Below are 20,072 nucleotides of genomic sequence, written 5' to 3' on the forward strand. Positions count from 1 at the left end.
CATCCTGCATTAGTGGATTGGAAAATTGGTCTAGCTACATGCTTTGAGCCCATAGGCCTCACAGCCAACCAGATGAACATAGTCTGGGTCCACATCTCTGTTTGATCCCACTGCCACTTTGAATTCTTTCAACAAATTCCTTATAAGATTGTAATGAAAATGGTACTGCATACTCATGATATCCAGGGTCTGTGCTATGAGGCTGTACGTTCTCTCACTTCATCCTCACAGTAACCCATTAAAATAGGTACTGTTCTTATCCTCATTTTGCAGATAAATGAATAGGCTCAGAGAGGTTAAGCAACGTGCTTAAGATCCCACAGCTAGTTAAGTAGAAGTGTTAGGATTTGAACCCAGGTCTGGCTGACTCCAGTGTTCAAGCTTTTAGTAATGAAAGTTCTTCCTGGTTTAAAATAAAAATGGTTTTCTCTTTCTTTCCCTCCTTCTCTATTTTCAGTCTCAGGAGGAAGTCTGTGATTTGCTCCATGCTGCACCCTTCCAAAACATCTTGCCTAGAGTCTACATCAAAGGTAAGAAACCACTGACAGCAGCTAAATGGCCAGTCTGAATTTGCACCTCATGCTCACTTAGTCCCAATAAACTCAGATGTGTGGTCAGAAATGGAGAAGGTGAGGGCTTTGGACAGCTCTTGGGTAGTCACAGAATTGGAAATGATGCTCCAGGCCTTGGTCCTTCTAGAACATCCCTAGTAAGTTGCTGTCTAGCTTGGTCTAAATCCTTCAAGTGATGGGGAACTCACCACCCCATGAGGTAGATGATTCCACTGTTGGGCACAGATAATAGAACATTTTCCTTGTAGTGAGTCCTGATCACACTTGCCAGAACCAGGGAAAACAGTTCTACACGCTCCATCCAAGTATTGGAATACAAATACGTCACCAGGTCCTCTGAGAGCTCTTCCTTCCCCATTTCCCCCGGTGTGCCCTGAATCTCATTTTCTGCCTGCTGTTCCTTTTGCAGAGGGGGAGCGTTTGGAGGTCCGGATGAAACGCCTGGAAGCCAAGTACGCGCCACTTCACCTGGTCCCTCTGATAGAGCGGCTGGGGACCCCTCAGGTACGATCCTCCTATCATGGACTCGGAGAACCAAAAGGAACTTTAGAGGGAGAGAGAGCATTTGGTCCAACCTCCTCATTGTACAGATGGGGAAACTGAGGCTCAGAGAGAGAAACAGAAAGTCTAACAGCACACAGCTTGTTAGTGGCAAGGGCAGGTGTGGCATGAGTTTTGCCGACTCTCAGGCCTGTACCCTGTATCATCTATCCTGCCAAGAAAGAAGGAAGTCAGACACGTATCTGTCACTCCCCGTTAGGTATTAAGAATTCTGCTGATTTCTCTCTCAGAATTAGAACCGCACGCCCTGTGAACCGGCAGTTCATCTCTGGGTATCTTTGCCAAAAAAAAACTCTTACAGGAACACAAGATGTTTACCATGGCATTGTTTGTTAAAGCAAAAAACTGGAAACAACCTAAATGTCAATCAGTAGAGTGTTGACTAAATAAAATGTGGTAAAATCATTTAAATGATGAATACCTGCTACATAATAATGAAAAGAAAAAAATCAGATCCAGATGCGTCAGTGTGGACAGACCATAAACACATGGTTAGGTGAACAGAGCAAGTGGCCTACAGGTCATGGAGTATGATGCTATTTGTATTTTTTTAAACACATATCAAAAACCCATATTAAGTCAAACTTTTCCTAGGAAATGAAAAACACCCAGTTCATAATGGTGGCAACCTCTGAAGAAAGATGAAAGGGACAGAGATGGGTGGGGAGATCAAAGAAGGCAGCTTTATCTGTAATGTTCTAATATTTTTGAAGGTGAATGAGCTCAGGTGTTAAATCTGTAATTAAAACTCATTTTTACAAACCTGAACCTGTACATGGAGATGAGTAAAACAGGACCCCTGCCTTTGGAGAACTCACAAACCGTGCAGGCAGTCAGGAAAGAAGACACTTTGCGGGGGGAAAGGGGTGAAACAAACAGCATGTGCTGTCTTCTTTCAAGTTGATTCAAGTTGAATCAAGCAGTTGGTGGTGGGGCAGGGCACGGATCAGGGTAGGAATTCAGGAAGAAGAGAAAACAGGGCACTGCAGCAAGACAAGCCAGTATGGCTTGTTTTGTTCAACAAAACCCAAAAACGACTGTTTAAAAGGTTTAGGATTCAGATCCGCTCTTGGACTAGCATCCCTAAGGTCCTCTCTCCTATTATCACAAAAGCTCATGAATCAGAAAAATTCTCATCCTCCACAGAGGGCGGAAGGCGGCCTCTTCTCTCGAAAAACATGGCAAGCGTTGGAGCCCATGACAGGACCCCATCCGCCCAGGTGTCACACTGATGAGCAGCCCCAGCCAGACCCCCTGCAGGCCACCCACCTCCTACTGAAAACAGTGACTAAACATTTAGTGACATTTGGGTTCTTTAGTCACCACAGAGAGAATGTAGATACTGTGAAATATGCACATTTTCTTTTTTGGCCTTCCGGGGCTGAACGCAGGAGATCCTCTAAAGATTGCCTTCTAGGGAGAAATCCCCCAAGCCAGCGACATATAAATGTGTCTGCTCCACTGTTGGTGTCATCCTACAAGAATCTGGCCTCTCACACCCAGGCTTCGGCATGTGTTTCCACTTACAAGTCTGTGAATTCCTTCCCTCTTCTGATGAACACTATTTCCTTGGGACTGATAGAAATCTTAATTTGTCAAATGCTGATATTTAACAAACAAAAGCCTAGACATTCTGCCGGAGAGGAAATGCCAGTTTTATAAGTCTCCCAGCCCTTAAGGAATAGTCCAAAACTTAGTCCTTCTGTAGATAAAAGAAACATTTTTTAAATATTAACTTCCAAGCTTGCTGGGGTTCAGGGAACTCACATAACTTCTAGGTCGGTGACAGGGAAATTCTGCTACATGTTTAATGTTGGGAGAGTTTAACTGTATTGCATTGCTTGTATTTGTTTCTAGGAAAAATTGAGGTGACCTGGTTTGTTGCCCAGTGCTATCATGAATAGAATGTTCTGTCAGGGAGTTGAAGGACTCCTCTTTCCAGCTTTACCCCTGAATTGTTGCATAATCTAGTGCTAGACATTTAATATCTTGGTCTTTGTTTTCCCATCTATAAAATGGGCGAATAGCTGTTTCGTCTTTTTAGCTGAGCTGCCTTTCACCATTACTATGATAAACAAATAAGTAAAAAGCTTCTAAAAAACAGAAAGGAAAGAGCAAGCATGGAGATATTTTTTCCAAAGTATCCTAAATGTAATCAAAGTACTCCATGCAGAAATATGTTTCCACATGATTTCACAGATGCTTTTTCTATACCCTTGTTAACTCAGAAAAGAATGGCAGAAAGAGAGAGAAAAAAAATCCCCCACTGAGTGGAACAGAAATGGCTAAAATTTATGTTAAACACACACATACACACGTAGTATATATATATATATATATGAAACACCAAGTCACAGATTGAGGGTATAGGCAACAAACAATCTTTAGTGCACTTTTTCAGATTAGAAGGACACTCATATCAAAAGAAAAAAGAGGGCTTCCCTGGTGGCACAGTGGTTAAGAATACGCCTGCCAGTGCAGGGGACACGGGTTTGAGCCCTGGTCCAGGAAGATCCCATATGCCATGGAGCAACTAAGCCCACGTGCCGCAACTACTGACCCTGCGCTCTAGAGCCTGCGAGCCACAACTACTGAGTCTGCGTGCCACAGCTACTGAAGCCTGAGTGCCTAGAGCCCGTGCTCTGCAGCAAGAGAAGCCACTGCAATGAGAAGCCCACGCACCGCAACGAAGAGTAGCCCCCCGCTCACCACAACTAGAGAAAGCCCGCAAGCAGCAACGAAGACCCAATGCAGCCAAAAATAAATAATTAAAAGCAAAAAGAAAGAAAAAAGGGCATGAAAGAAAACTCACAGCCTAAGAAATATAAATGCCAACAAACAGGAGAAAAAGTGTTCCACTTTACCAGTAATCAATGAAATGTGAAAGAGAAGGATATAGCTCTTCATTTCACAAGTTGGCTAAGAACTTTTCTTCATGATAATGAAGTACTGATAAAGGCACAAGGAACAGATTTGACACAGATAGGTGTGCAGTGGTTCAGCTTTTCTTGGGACTAGTTTGTCACTATGTAGCAAAAGCCTTTTAAAACTACTTATACTCTTTGACTGAAGAGTTCTACTTCTAGGATTTTATCCTAAGAAGATAACCAGAGATAAGCTCAAGAAGTGTAATATATAAGGATAATTACTTATGAGTTGTCTATAATGATGAAAACTTGTGAGCAATTTAAAATAACCAACAGGAATAGAGAACTAAATAAATGACATATGTCAATGGCCATTTTATGTAGCCATTAAAAAAACATTACTGAAGAGACTAAAGGAAATTTTTTTTAGTACCAATATCTTAAGAGTAAATAACAATGTAGATAGTGTGACCCAAATTGTGTTAAAATAGATACATATACATGCTCACATACATAAACACAAATAAATCATACATAAGTATTTTAAGAAAGCTCATCTGTGGGTGATGGGATTTATGGGAGATTTTAATTCTCTTATAACATTTTCACAATTTTTTTTTCCAGATTTTACTCTTGTAGCTCATAGGAAAACCCATAAAGGTAAACAGTTTTTCAGGAAAGGGACAAAGCCCCTAACCATTTCAGTCAAGGCCCTTTGGTTGGCTCTGGTTGGGGGGTCATTTAGAGTTCAAAATCTGTCTGCAGGTTTATAAACCCTGTTGCTAATTCTTTAGATCCTCCCACAGTTGTCAGGCCCTGAGGACTGATACAGACTAACTAAATGCACAGGAGATTAACTAGTAAGCCAGAACTCTCTGTATTAGTTCCTTTAACTAGTAAGCCAGAACTCTCTGTATTAGTTCCTTTAACTAGTAAGCCAGAACTCTCTGTATTAGTTCCTGAAGGAGAATATTCATGACTCGAGAACAAACGTGGGTTCTTTATTTACTGAGCATCTTCGCTGTACCAGGCACTCTCTTTCTAAAGTGGAGAGCCCTGTCAGGGCCCAGATACTACCACAGGGAGTTGCCTGGTGAGAAAAGAGTCAAGCACTGGGGTCAGGGTTTTTGAAAAGAAGTATTTCTAGCTAACTGTGGCAGCTTCTCTGCACTGGAGCGATCTTTCTCTGCCACCAGAATCAAGATGAGTCACCGTGAATCAGGGTTCCCCCTTGTGTTCGAAACACAGGTCCTCAAGCTCTTCTTCCCCAATTCACGTTTTTCGTCCTTTCAGTTTATAGCTGTCATGACAACTACACTCCTGACCCACATTCCTAACAGGCTCCAGCATTGGTGTTTCCTGATTTACTTCCCTTCATGGATTAATTTAATTGAGGCTGCCCTCTTTCTAGGGGCTGTAGGGTGTGGGGAGCATGCAGGGAGCAGGCAGGCAGACTCCACCCAGCCACACTGTGCACTGAGCTCTCGGGTGGGTCCGCCCTCTGGGGAGCTGATCCCAGGAGTGCCCTGTGGACCTCTCTGTCTCAGAAGCCAGCCCTCTTAAACTTTGTCCCTAGATTTGGAGATTGTACTTTGACCTTAGATGTTAATATCTATTATCTTTGCACATGGCTTTGAGAGCTCTACCCCTAGACATTTTCTGCTCCTGCAGACGGTAATGTGTTTTGAAGTACTAGTGTAGCCGGCTGATTATTAGAGATATAGTAACCAGATGCTATATGAGAAGCCAGTTTAAATTATTAAGGAAGATTGTTAACAGTGGTCAGAGAACTTCTAACGGGAGGAATAATCTGTAAAATCAGCGACAAATTTTTAAGAGTGACATATGCTTATTGTAGCACATTCAACTGTACAGAAGTATTAATAGTAAAAAGTGAAAACCCCACCTGCTTCTCCAAGCCCATCTGTTCCCACAACTGATGTTAATCCTTCTAGAATATTTTACACTCTCACCCCCCCACACACACATACATGCCTACAGTTTTCTGCGTCTGTCTGTGGGATTGTGTTACTGATGTCTTTTAATAGGATTGTAGTATATGTCCTCTTCTGCAATTTGCTCTGTCCACTTAACAATTTAACCCACAGATCTAGACTACTAGGATTCAAATCCCAACTTTTCCACTCACTGACTGCCTCTCTGAACCTCAGTTTCTTCTTCAATAAAATGGGGATAATAGGGCTTCCCTGGTGGTGCAGTGGTTGAGAGTCCACCTGCCGATGCAGGGGACGTGGGTTCGTGCCCCGGTCCAGGAAGATCCCACATGCCGCGGAGCGGCTGGGCCCGTGAGCCATGGCCGCTGAGCCTGCGCGTCCGGAGCCTGTGCTCCGCAATGGGAGAGGCCACAGCAGTGGCGTAACGCGTAACGCAAAAAAAAAAAAAAAAAAAAAGGGATAATAATGGCATCTTCTTCATGGGGTTTATGTAAGGAGTAAATAAGGTAAGTACTTAACGAATGCATAGAACAGGACCTGGTGTATGACACACACAGTGAGTGTGTGCTCGTAGTAGTGACAGTACAGTAGTAGCAATAGTACTAATAGTAGCATCACCTCAGTCTTTTCAAAGGCTACCTAGCATTTCATTATATAGGTGGATTGAAATTTTTTTATACTATTCCTCTAGTGATGGCTCCTCGATTTTACTTACCCCAAGACTTCTCCCTGCGGTTGAACTCAGGTTTATAAAGTTAGTGCCCTGCTCTGGGCAAGACCTCAGTTCTGGTGAATGAATTACAGATGCAACCAGCTCTGGGGTTTGGGAATATCGGGTGAGAGGTAGAAGATGGGGTCTGACATGTGACTGGCAGGTTTATGTACCCTCCCATTCCCAGCAAATCGCCATCGCTCGGGAGGGCGACCTCCTGACCAAGGAGCGGCTGTGCTGCGGCCTGTCCATGTTCGAGGTCATCCTGACCCGCATCCGGAGCTACCTGCAGGACCCCATCTGGCGGGGCCCCCCGCCCACCAACGGCGTCATGCACGTCGACGAGTGCGTGGAGTTCCACCGGCTCTGGAGTGCCATGCAGTTCGTCTACTGCATCCCCGTGGGGACCAACGAGTTCACAGCTGAGTGAGTAGCCCCAGGGAAGGCGGGGTCACCCCCCAACCTGCTCATCCCCCACCCCAAGAGCCACGGGGCAGCCAGAAAGGAGGGCAGGGGCGGGGTTGTCCAACAACGGTTTGTTGAGCACGTGCTTTATGTCGTTCAGGGTTCTAGGTGCTGGACATGCATCTGTGCAGAGCAAAAGTAGACAGTTCCTGGTATGTGGGGTTGACAGGGCCAAGAGAAGACTAGAAAATAGATAGAAGGTGCATCGAATGAGGTCCCTTGGCAGCGAGGGCAGGAAGGACAACAGATGCCCATGAAGAGAGACAAGTGGACTATAGGAATTCAATTCACAGACGACAGCTGAGCTGGAACACTGCTTAGGATTCAGCACTTAGAGGGGAGAAGGGACCCCACAGGAAAGGCTCCAAGTGGTTGAAGACAGACATGGAGTATGTGCACATCAGGGCCTTGGACCTCTCAGGGCCTGTCTTCACGGGACTAGAAGCTGGGCCAATGGAAGGGGCGGGGGGGAGCCCTGGCGAGGGCTTGGTATTAAGACCTCACCACCCAGCCCAGCAGAGCTCCAGGGGTCGTAGAACAGAGACAGGCTCCCCTGGCAGAAGGCGGGCGCCACCTTGCTCATGAGGCCTCTGCTCCTAAAAAGTAGGGGCGCCTTTGAGAGGAACCCAGTCCTGTTCTCAGAGAAGACAGAAGCAGAGCCCCATTCTCCCGTCACTCACCCAGCTACACAGCACGAGCAGAGTGGTGACGAGGGCAGACAAGGCCTGCCCTCCAGGAGCCAGGAGCTCTGGAGGAAACACGCACGGGGGCCAGAGAGGCCTCCCCAAGAGAGTGGTGCTGGGAGTGGGATGGGAAGGCTGTTTCCAGAGCAGCTGCACTTTCCGCGACAGCAGTGGGGAAGCTGGGAAACCTTCCCAGTGGGCTGCTCTGCGTTCACGGACGAGCGATCCAGCCAAGAGATGCCCCACGGCCTCCCAAATTGCCCAGGTGGCTGTTGAGAGTTGGGGGCGTGCAGGCTGAGCTTCACCAGACCCAAGAGGACTGGCAGCCCCCCACACCAGCAGCATCTGTTCATGCCCCATCGTGTCCCTCCCCCACCCCCAGTCCCTGCCCTCTCCGCCTACACTGGCCAGCTGGTCTCCTGGTTTGAAACCACCCTTCCCCTCACCCATGTTCCTCTGGTTCCTTTCCAGAGCCAAGACAGAGCTTCATCAGAATTCTAACTGGCTACATAAATCTCAAAAGCTGGTTGGATTTTTTTTCTTGCAAATTTGTCTTCTTCAAAGCTGATTTTTCTTAAATTAGTGGGGCGACAGACTGACACCTCTTGATGGCTAGCAGGGCTTATAATATAACCACAGTCCCAGGAACAAATGAGTCCACACTCACAGCTTCCCTTGTACCCATTCTACAGATTAAGAGAATTGGCCCAGAGATGAGCCAGCTCACTAGCTGTACTGCTGGTCCAAGATGAGGGTCCCTTCCCCCTCTGCCTCCTGCTTCTCACTCCAGCTGCTTCCTCTCCCACTCCCAGGCAGTGTTTTGGAGATGGCCTGAACTGGGCTGGCTGCTCCATCATCGTCCTGCTGGGCCAGCAGCGTCGCTTCGACCTGTTCGACTTCTGTTACCACCTGCTGAAGGTACAGAGGCAGGACGGGAAGGATGAAATCATTAAGAATGTGGTAAGCAGCTCGTGGCTGGGTTCTGGGAGTTGGGGCCAGGCCTGACAAGCAGGCCTTTCATCAGCAGAGGAGGGTGAGCTGCGTATGGAGGCCAGCTCCCCACACGGCAGGTAGGTACAGAGACATTCAGCAGCTGGTGACCTTCTCGTAAGAAGCCGTGAGTCACTGGCTTGTAACCCACTGGGATGAATCACATCACCCCGCAGGGCAGGGCCAGCCTCCAGACCTGAAACACACCTTCCCTGTGCCAGTCAAACTCTGCTAATGCTGCTTCGTCATCTGCACAAACTCTGACTGAACACAAAAGTTGTGCAGCCATGGGGATGGGATGAGCGCTGTCATGTGTGGGGTAGGCAAGGCTGCTGCAGGAGCATCAAGAAGGGCTGTCTAAACCAAGCTGAGGGGCTGGGCAGTGGCCTCAGAAGGCTCCCCCTAGAGGCGATGCTTGGGCAAAGTCCAGAATGACCAGCTGCAAATAGCCAGGAAGAAAATGGGGTGCAGGATGGGGAGAACGTTCTAGGCAGAGGGAACAGCTAGAGCAAAGGCACAGAGGCATGAAGATGTATGCCTGGAACAGAGGGTGGGTCTGAAGGACCAGCTGAGAGGAAAAAGAGGCAGAAGCCACCTCATAAAGGTTTTTTTTTTTTTTGCTTTGAGGTAGAACATACGTAACATAAAATTTGCTGTTTTAGCTATCTTTAACTGTTTACTGCATTAAATTCACTCATCTTGTTACACAACCATCACCACCTCCATCTTCAGAACTTTTCATCTTCCCCAGCTGAAACTCTGTGCCTAGGAAACAGGAACTCGCCATTCTCCCTCCCCACAGCCTCTGGTAACCACCCTTCCACTTTCTTTCTCTGTGAGTTTGACTGCTCTAGAGGTACTTCATATAAGTGGAATTCTCACTCAGCATAATGTGTTCAAGGCTCACCATGTTGTAGCATGTGTCAGTATTTCCTTCCTTTAAAGGCTGAATAATATTCCATTGTATGTATACACCGCATTTTGTTTATCCATTCATCTGTCGATGGACACTTGAGTTGCTCCCGCATTTTGGCTGTTGTGAATCATGCTGCTGTGATCATGAGTGTACAAATAACTGTTCAGGACCCTGCTTTCATTGCTTTTGGGTATATACCTAAAATTGGAATTGCTGGATCATGTGGTAATTCTGATTTTAATTTTTTGAGGGCCACCGTACTGTTTTCTATAGTGACCACACCATTTTACATTCCCACCAGCAATGCACAGGAGTTCCAATTTCTCTGTATCCTCCCCAGCACTTGTTATTTTCTGTGTATCTTTGGAAGTAGCCATTTTAATGTGTGTGAAGTGGTATCTCATTGCGGTTTTGATTCACATTTCCTTAGCAATTAGTGATATTAGCATCTTTTCATGAGCTTATTGGCTATTTGTTTATCTTCTTTGGAGAAATGTATATTCAAGTGTTTTGCTCACTTTTTAATTGGGTCATTTGGCTTGTTTTTTTTGTTTTGTTTTGTTTGTGCTGTTATTTAATTGCAGGTGTTCTTTCTATATTCTGGATATTAATCCCTTATCAGATATATGATTTGAAAATGTTTTCTTTCATTCTTTGGGTCGCCTTTTCACTCTGTTGATAGTGTCCTTCAATGCAAATAAGTTTTTAATTTTGATGTATTCCAATTTATTATTTATTACCTGTGCTTTGGTGTCATATCCAAGAAATCATTGCCGAACTCAATGTCATAACGCTTTTCCTCTGTTTTCTTCTAAGAGTTTTATAGTTTTCACTCTCATATTTAGGTCTTTAATCCATTTTGAGCTAATGTTTTGTATATGGTGTAAAGTAAGAATAGAACTTCTTCTGCGTGTGGATATCCAGTTTTCCCAGCACCGTCTGTTGAGAAGACCATTCTTTTTCCATTGTTGTGGGCACCCTTGTCACAAATCATTTGACCATATATGAAAGGGTTTATATCTGGGCTGTCTGTTCCATTGGTCCATATGTCTGTCTTCATGCTAGAACCACACTGTTTTGATTACTGCAGCTTTGTGATAAGTTTTGAAACTCAAAGCGTTTTATGGTCAAGTTCACATTTCACTGTCAAGCTCTGGGCACCCATAGAAGGCCTTTAAGCAAGAGAGTGGCATAATCATTGAAGCATCAGGACCCCGGACCCCACCTTCAACTGAATTCTTCCCTTTCTCTTGATTTCTCTGTCCCCTCCTCCCATCCCTAACCTGCACGTCCCTGTCCTTCTACAGCCCCTGAAGAAGATGGCAGATAGGATCAGGAAGTACCAGATCTTGAACAATGAGGTTTTTGCCATCCTGAACAAGTACATGAAGTCCGTGGAGACGGACAGTTCCACCGTGGAGCATGTGCGCTGCTTCCAACCACCCATCCACCAGTCCCTGGCCACCACCTGCTAGGCGGAAGGTCCTGCAAACCCTCAACCTGGAGGAGAAGAAGCAGGAGAGAGAAAGCCACAACCAGCCTGCAACAGGGTCTGACTGGACAGTGTGTGGGATGGACGTGGAAGGAAACAAGAACCTCCCCAAACACATCTGCACCTCCTGAGGGCTGGGCCTGTGCATGCTCTCCCACAACATCTCCATGGTGGTTTCTCCATAGTGTAAATGAAAAAAAAAAAAAAAGAAAAGAAAAGAAACAGGGCAGTATATGCTTTTTTCATTTTTACTTTTTTTTTCCCTCAGCTGTGTTAAGAGCCCTAGTTTTACCCTTTCTCCATCTTGTGGTCCCCTACATCTGTGGTTGCTTCCCAAGACCTCCTCCTCAGATGGAGACCTCCAACCCAATGCCCACATGCCACCCCAGGACTGAAGTCTTAGAGATGGAGAAAAGAGTGTGGTGATGCCCCAAGATGTCAGCCTGGCCATGCTTCCACTTCCTAGCATCTTCGCCTCCTCTGGCTCCCTCCCTCCACTTCCCAAGATGGCATCTTCTTCTGCTCTGGACGCCAGGGATTCTACCACCAAGAATACTCCTGGACCAGGCGCTGAGAGCCATGGTGAATGGGAGATGAGGTTCCTGGTATCGGTACCATGGTAGATGGTGTTGTGGTGTTGCCTTTGACCTTCCATGAACTCCCAAAACCACATCCTGACTCCCCTCTCAGGGCACTCCTAGAGAGAATTCAGAAATGCATTCACAACTGGAATGGGTGAGTAGAATTGGGGTAAGAATATGGTCAGGACCGCTGTGTAGAAGCAGTATTTATGAACACAGCCAGGGATTCCATAGTCCAAAACAGAAAGCTATTAGACCATCTCATCAGCTTGATGGTGAGAGGGTCCTTTATTCACTGAGCAAATGCTTAGCATCAAGTTGCACAGGGTAATGGACACTGGGGCTACAGCTTTGAACAGGCCAGGCATGCACTGCCCACAGCATTAGCCAGCGACCAAATTAGGGGCCACTTCTTGGCACAGAATCTCTCATCAAGGAAAACTATCACAAGAAAGAAAATATTAAAGGGTTATTTTAATAGAAGCCAGAAACATCTTGGGGCCAAGGAGGTAAGGAATATAAATAATACTTGTCAATGAGCATTTAATACCAAAATATACCCCAAAGAGGAATTCTGTTCTAGTGAATCAGGACTTTTGTTGTCCTAGAAGCTGAAAGATTCTGGAGACATTTTATCTTTGGCTGTCAACTTCCTTGATGTTCCTTAACTTAGATTTTGAGGTATGGCGTATATCTCACAGGGACGTGTCTATTTCCATTTCCCTGACTGAACCAAAATTCCCTGCAGAATCTCCTACCAAGCATGGGGAGACTGTTGAGAAGGACGGAAGCCTTTGGGAAGTGAATTTCTCATTGCAGAGCACCTCATCATCAAAGGGACTCTGTGACCCTGAGCTTGTAAGAACGTATAAAGTGAGACATTGGATATTTCTCCCCCGGCCCAGGAAGGAAAAGAAAGAGAGAAAATAGAACAATAATGATCTCCTCCCTCAGGGCAGATGAATGGAAATGGTTTCCATTAACCAGATGGCCCACTTCAACCCCATGGCAAGAGCAAAGAAGTGTCCATAGCAAGAGGTTTGTTACCCACTCATGCTCACCAGGGAGAAGAGAGGTGGGGCTCGCCAAAGTATGGCCCAAAGGCTACATACATCAGGACCTCCTGAGATTAGCACGTTTAATGCAGATTCCTGGGCCCCATCTCATACCCATTGATTCTACAGCTCTGGGAGCAGGGTCAAGAAATCCTGCACTTGCCACAAGCTGGATTGTTCTGTTGCACATGAAAGTCTGAGGACCACTGCTATAGAGGCCCCCTGCACTGCCACCCTTGGGCTTTGAGCTCCCTCTGAGCCATGAAAGAAAATATCTGTTGGGAAGGAAAGTGAGTCAGGGTGGAAGCTGTCAGATTCTCCTGTCTGGAGCTGCCACTTCCTATTCTGATTTCTCATTTTCTTCTTCTTGATGACCATAGTTGTATCCCAAAGGCAAAAGTGAGGCATTACACGACATGCGAGAACCACCAGTTAAAATTCACCTTCAAAACCCACATAAAATTTCTAAGCTCCAGAGCCTTCCGAGTCTTCATTCCTGTCTGGGAACAGTAGCTGGCTCACCCTCTGAGATTAAGTCTGGCTGTTAAGTCCTGGAGATCATTCTAAATCCTTGACCATTGCTTTGCGGAGATTTGGATCACCTGTTGGATGAGATTGCTATTTCAACAGTCCACCCCTCCCACCCTGCATTCATAGCCCTGAATTTGACCCTCTGGGTAGAATCCTATTATCCTCAAGAGATTTGATCCCAGTAAATTGAGGTCTTCACCTTTAGGAGAGACGTTTCATTTCCCTGGCTCACCAGCAGCATTGATTTACGAACACCGAAAAGGTTTAATATTCTTTCCTTCCTGGTGTTACTGCCCACCCCCACTTTTGATTTTTTGTGTATCTAAGAACCAGGAAAAATAAAATCTTAGGTTTTAAAAGGTTAAAAAAAAATCTGTTTCAGAAACTGTCAAATGTACCATATTTGTATTAAGAGTTGTTGGGGATTTTTGTACAATGAATTTACATTTATTTATGGTGACTTATATTTACGCTTGTGATCAAATAATGTTAAATTCTTAAATCATATTTGCTATGCAGCTGAAGATGATATTTTGCTTTGTATTTTGGGGTACCTGTGTTGAGTTGATAAACATTTCCATCTCCATTAAAACTGCTTCCAAACTAGTGAAATGAGCATCTTGTCTTGATTCTGGGTCACATTCTAGTCGTCGATCTGTGGAAGGCCACATGAAAACTGATGACTAAGGATACAACCTGAAAGAGAATGGAGGAAGATAAAGATAAAGAAGATAAAGACATTGTGCACTAAACTAATGGCTTGTTTTCCTTTCTCACCGGGGGAATTAAATCTTTACAAATTGACTTGCACTGGGCAAGATACTGGAGATGGTTCCTGAGCCTAGGGGATTCATAGTCTGACAGTGTAACTCTACAAACTATATCCCTAGTTTTGTTTTTTGGGTTTTTTGTTGTTGTTGTTTGTTTTTTATTTTTTTAATTGAAGTATAGTTGATTTACAATGTGTTAGTTTTAGGTGTACAGCAAAATGATTCAGTTATACATATATTTCCTTTTTCAGATTCTTTTCCATTATAGAGTATACAAGGTATTGAATATAGTTCCCTGTGCTATACAGGTGTTTGTTATTTTTCTGTTTTATATATGGTAGTGTGTATCTGTTAATCCCAAACTCCTAATTTATCCCTTCCTCCCTCCCCACATTGGTAGTCATAAATTTGTTTTCTATGTCTGAGTCTGTTTCTGTTTTGTAAATAAGTTCATTTGTATCTTTTTTTTAGATTTCACATATAAGTGAAATCGTGTGATACTTGTCTTTCTCTGTCTGACTTCACTTAGTATGAAAATATCTTGTTTCATCCATGTTGCTGCAAATTGCACTATTTTGTTCTTTTTATGGTTGAGTAATATTCCATTTTGTGTGTGGGGGGTGGTGGTGAGCGTAAGGTTGGCCAAAAAGTTCATTTGGGTTTTTCCGTCAGATCATATGAAAAACCCAAACGAACTTTTTGGCCAACCCAATATATATACACACACATATATAATATCTTCTTTATCCATTCATCTGTTGATGGACATTTCGGTTGCTTCCATGTCTTGGCGATTATAAATAGTGCTGCTGTGAACATTGGGGTGCATGTGTCTTTTCGAATTAGAGTTTTTGTCTTTTCCAGATATCTGCCCAGAAGTGGGATTGCTGGATCATATGGTAACTCTATTTTTAGTTTTTTAAGGAAACTCCATACTGTTTTCCTTATTGGCTGCACCAATTTACATTTCCACCAACAGCTAGGAGGGTTCCCTTCTCTCCACATCCTTGCCAACATGTTATTTGTGTTCTTTTTGATGATAACCATTCTGACAGGTGTGAGGTGATAGCTCATTGTGGTTTTGATTTGCATTTCCCTGATGATTAGCAATATTGAGCATCTTTTCACGTGCCTGTTGGCCATCTGCATGTCCTCTTTGGAAAAATGTCTATTCAGTTCTTCTGCCCATTTTTTAATTGGGTTGTTTGTTTTTTTGATGTTGAGTTGTATGAGCTGTTTATGTATGTTGGATATTAACCCCTTATCAGTCATATCATTTGCAAATATCTTCTCCCATTCAGTACGTTGTCTTTTTGTTTTGTTGATGATTTATTTGGCTGTGCAAAAGCTTTTAAGTTTAATTAGGTCCCATTTGTCTACTTTTGGTTTTGTTTCCTTTGCTTTAGGAGATGGATCCAAAAAAAATATTGCTGCAATTTATGTCAAAGAGTGTTCTGCCTGTGTTTTCCTCTAGCAGTTTATCGGTCTTACATTTAGGTCTTTAATCCATTTTGAGTTTGTCTGTATATGGTGTTAGAGAATGTTCTAACTTCATCATTTTACCTGTAGCTGTCCGGTTTTCCCAGCACCACTTACTGAAGAGACTGTCTTTTCTCCATTGTATATTCTTGCCTCCTTTGTCATAGATGAATTGACCATAAGTGCATGGGTTTATTTCTGGGCTTTCTATCCTGTTCCATATATATCATTTATCAATATATCCCTAGTTTTAAGAGGAAGCATGGGAACTAATATTTAATGAGGCCTAATGTGTGTGGGCACCATGCTAAATCCCATTCATCCATCCATTCCTTTGAATCAACCACCATCACTTTTTGTGTTATATCCCACCTTTGACAAAGGGGCTATACAGTGTGTTTATTTTCACACAGTTACTAAGTGAAAGCTGGAATATGAACCCAGTTCCAAAGGATGGGCTTTTGCTGTTACACTCTAGTAAATTGATCAGCCAGTCTGGACCCCAAAACTAGACTTAGGAATTTGATTACTGGACTTTTGGGGGGCTTTGGGTCAGTAAGATTGAGCTAAGCCTGGTATTAGGAGAGACCCAGCATAGTGGCAAGGAAGTTCCAGGCTGAAGGCACCTGGAGACCTCTCACACTCATCGGAAAAGATGGCAGTAGAAGATGACTAGAAGGATATGTTTAAGACCAGCACCAGTGCTTGGAGCTTCCTATGTTACACAGCGCCTGCTTTCCTGAAGACTGCCAACAGAGATGAGTTCTAGGGCATTAGTGGCCCCCACTGCTGCAGCCTGGGAAGTCCTCAAATCTCTTGGGGCCTCAGGTTCCTCATCCTCAAGGTGGACAAAATAATCCAAGGTCCCTTCAAGCTCTGGTTTCCCAATTCTAGGTCATTTCCTACTGGTGTACCTTGAGGAGGCTGACTACTTCACAAACTCAAAATCTTGCTCAGCCATGTGTCGCCCCCTCAAAGGGTTCTCATCATTAGGGCTGGTATATTTGGTCTAGTGCCGTTGAGCACTCTGAGTCTGGAGAAACGCACAGTGAAAAGAAGATTCCACGTTCAAGTAAATTTGGGGAGTGCATTGTGCTCTGTCCCCTCTTGAAGATCAGCAGTGTCAGCAGTGCTCTGAGGAATCCTGCAGACCTTAATCAGCCTGGATTAACACCACATCTCCCAGATGGCTATGACCTGGGACACGCCTTTCTCTGCATCACTAATCATTCTCTCATGAAACATTCTTTGAAAACTCTTGGACTGAGGGTGTGGAAATCCATGTTAAGATAGTTTTTTAGGGGCTTCCCTGGTGGCGCAGTGGTTGAGAGTCTGCCTGCCGATGTACGGGACGCGGGTTCGTGCCCCGGTCTGGGAGGATCCCACATGCCACGGAGCGGCTGGGCCCGTGAGCCATGGCCGCTGAGCCTGCGCGTCCAGAGCCTGCGGTCCGGAGCCTGTGCTCCGCGACGGGGGAGGCCACAACAGTGAGAGGCCCGCATACCAAAAAAAAAAAAAAAAAAAAAAGATAGTTTTTTACATTCCCACAGGAGAAGAACCACTTACACATGGGCAGTTATGACCCTTGGGTACAATTAGGGAAGCAGGGACTTGGCAAAATACCGAAGGAATTCAGGTGGAAAGAGGAAGCATTTTCATGATGGGAGAGAATAGGGTAGCTGAGTGGATTCACTTGCTAGGGTTGCCATAATGAAATACCACAGACCAGGTGGCTGAAACAACAAATTTATTGTCTTACCATTCTGGAGGCTAGAAGTCCAAGATCAAGGTGTCAGCAGGGTTCGTTTCTTCTAAGATCTCTCTCCTTGGCTTACAGATGGCTGTCTTCTCCCTGTGTCTTTACATGGTCTTTCCTCTGTGTCCGTGTCATAATTTCCTAAGGACACCAGTTACATTGGATTGGGGTCCATTTATATGACCTCCTTTTACCTTAATTTCCTCATTAAAGACTGTCTCCAAATAGAATCCCATTCTGAGGTACTGGGGTTTAGGGCTTCAACATATGAGTTGAGTTGGGAGAGAAATTCAATCCATAACAATGGAGAAGAGAATAGATCTGGGAAAGGTGCTGTGTCTGGGGCCCTGGACTGTTTGAAGGCTGGGATGCCATTGCTTGAGAAACACTTCTTGAATGCTCACTATTTTCAAGCCTTCAAATAGAGGCTTGTAGGAAGAGAAAAGAGGGCTAGCCTACGATTTGGCTTTTTTTTTTTTTTAATAAATTTATTTATTTATTTATTTATTTATGGCTGCGTTGGGTCTTCGTTGCTGTGCACAGGCTTTCTTTTAGTTGCGGCGAGCAGGGGCTACTCTTTGCTGTGGTGCATGGGCTTCGCATTGTGGTGGCTTCTCTTGTTGTGGAGCACGGGCTCTCGGCGCACGGGCTTCAGTGGTTGTGGCTCGCGAGCTCAAGCTCGGTAGTTGTGATGCACGGGCTTAGTTGCTCCGCGGCAATGTGGGATCTTCCCAGACCAGGGTTCAAACCCGTGTCCACTGCATTGGCAGGCGGATTCTTAACCACTGCGCCACCAGGGGAGTCCCCGATTTGGCATTTTTAGCTGAAAACCCATGAACGTTTTTTTGTGCCTCATCCAGCACATAGTTTGAATTTGTGACTAGGAAACTTGATTACAACTGTGCCTCTAATGTCAGTTTTGGGGGGAACAAAAAAGATCGTGTACAATATTTTATGGAGCTGTTCCAAGAGAACATTTGATGAAACACATATCAGATTTTTCATTAAAACCGCTTTTACACACTCGATGAAATTGCTGACAAAATACTGTTAAAGTAATTAGATTTAGTTTAGACAAGGTAAAAAAAATGCACTAAAAGAGTTCAGTAAAATCACAGAAGTCCTCAAAGAGTGAGCTGTGGTCTTGGGGGGAAATAAAATTAACTTTGAATTTACAGTCACTATACACTCACTGTGAACTATTGCTTACTATTATTAACATTACAAAAAATCAAGGGCATCTAAATTTGTCTAAGAGGATCAAAACATATTTTTATAAATTTTAGAGAAACTGGCTTTCCCAAATGAAAATGCATGTGAAATATGCAGCAGAAATGGCCTTCCAGTGAAATATAAAGATACACAAACAATGAAACAAAAATATTTTGCATGACTAGGAAGATGATTCACATACAAACAATTCCAAACTAACCTGTTTACAAACTACTTTTTGGCCATTATAGGTCAAAGTATCGTCTTGATGGAGGGAGGTCAGAACAAATTGAGCCATGTACTGCTTTTAGGGAGGTTTTCTTGTAATATTCCAGAATTGAAAGATTTGAAAGAACAGTTCAGGAAATACTGTACCCTCTAGATACTACTTTAAAAGGCAATGAAAACTGTAATGTAAGGGATTATTTATATAATAAATTTATTTAATAAAATGTGAATGTTGTGTAATATATTCTGTAATAATAATTATACATGACCCCAAGAGTAGTTGAATGTGTATAAAATGCATAGTTCATTTCTGAATCTAAGTGTTGCTTTAAAAACCTTATTGATAATTTCAGGTGCTACCCCTTATCAGAACAGAATTTCTTCATATTGAAATCAGTTTAAAAACTCTGAGTTTTAATGACTCAAGGAAGGTTGTCTAATTTGACATTACTGACAAGAGAATACAAATTATATAAAAATCTTGATGATAGTAGATTTTAAGTGTTCTTACCACACCCACCCCTCAAAAAAAGGTAACTGTGAGGTAATGGATGTGTTAATTAGCTTGACTGTGACGATCATTTCACAGTACATTCGTATATCAAAACATCATTTTGTACACCTTGAATATGTAAAATTTTATTTTCAGTTGTACCTCAGTAAAGGCAGGAACAGAGGGAATCTTTTTTTTAAATTGAAGTATAGTTGATTAACAATATTATATTAGTTTCAGGTTTACAGCATAGTGATTCAGCATTTTTACATTATACTCCATTAAAAGTTGTTACAAGTTAATGGCTGTAATTCCCTGTGCTATACAATATATCCTTGTTGCTTATCTATTTTATACATAGTAGTTTATATGTCCTAATCCCATACCCTATTTTGCCCTTCCTTGCTTCCTTCTCCCCATTGGTAACTACCTTTTTTTTTTCTGTATCTGTTAGTCTGTTTCTGTTTTGCTATATACATTTGTTTGTTTTCATTACTAGATTCCACATATAAGTGATATCATACAGTGTTTGTCTTTGTCTTTCTCTGTCTGACTTACTTCACTAAGCATAATATTCTCTAGGTCTATCCACGTTGCTGGAAATGGCAGAATTTCATTCTTTTTTATGGCTGAGTAATGGTCCATTGTATATAGGTACCACATCTTTATCCATTCATCTGTTGATGGACACTTGTGTTCCTTCCATATCTTGGCTATTGTAAATAGTGCTGCTGTGAACATTGGGGTGCATGTA

The 20,072-nt window shown here is 43.6% G+C and overlaps 1 protein-coding gene across 1 annotated transcript in view; it reads left to right on the forward strand.

The window, feature by feature from the left end:
* CYFIP2 (cytoplasmic FMR1 interacting protein 2) overlaps window positions 1-13,847 on the forward strand; it is a 134,155-nt gene extending 120,308 nt beyond the window's left edge. The window contains exons 27-31 of the mRNA XM_060093720.1: window positions 458-530; window positions 982-1,076; window positions 6,855-7,093; window positions 8,628-8,775; window positions 11,029-13,847. Of these exons, the coding sequence (XP_059949703.1) occupies window positions 458-530; window positions 982-1,076; window positions 6,855-7,093; window positions 8,628-8,775; window positions 11,029-11,196 (723 nt within the window). The 3' untranslated portion in view covers window positions 11,197-13,847. The remainder of the gene's footprint in view (window positions 1-457; window positions 531-981; window positions 1,077-6,854; window positions 7,094-8,627; window positions 8,776-11,028) is intronic.
* The last annotated feature ends 6,225 nt before the right edge of the window (window positions 13,848-20,072 follow it).

Source organism: Mesoplodon densirostris, chromosome 3 (genome assembly GCF_025265405.1).
Source record: "Mesoplodon densirostris isolate mMesDen1 chromosome 3, mMesDen1 primary haplotype, whole genome shotgun sequence".
NCBI classification, from domain to species: domain Eukaryota; kingdom Metazoa; phylum Chordata; class Mammalia; order Artiodactyla; family Ziphiidae; genus Mesoplodon; species Mesoplodon densirostris.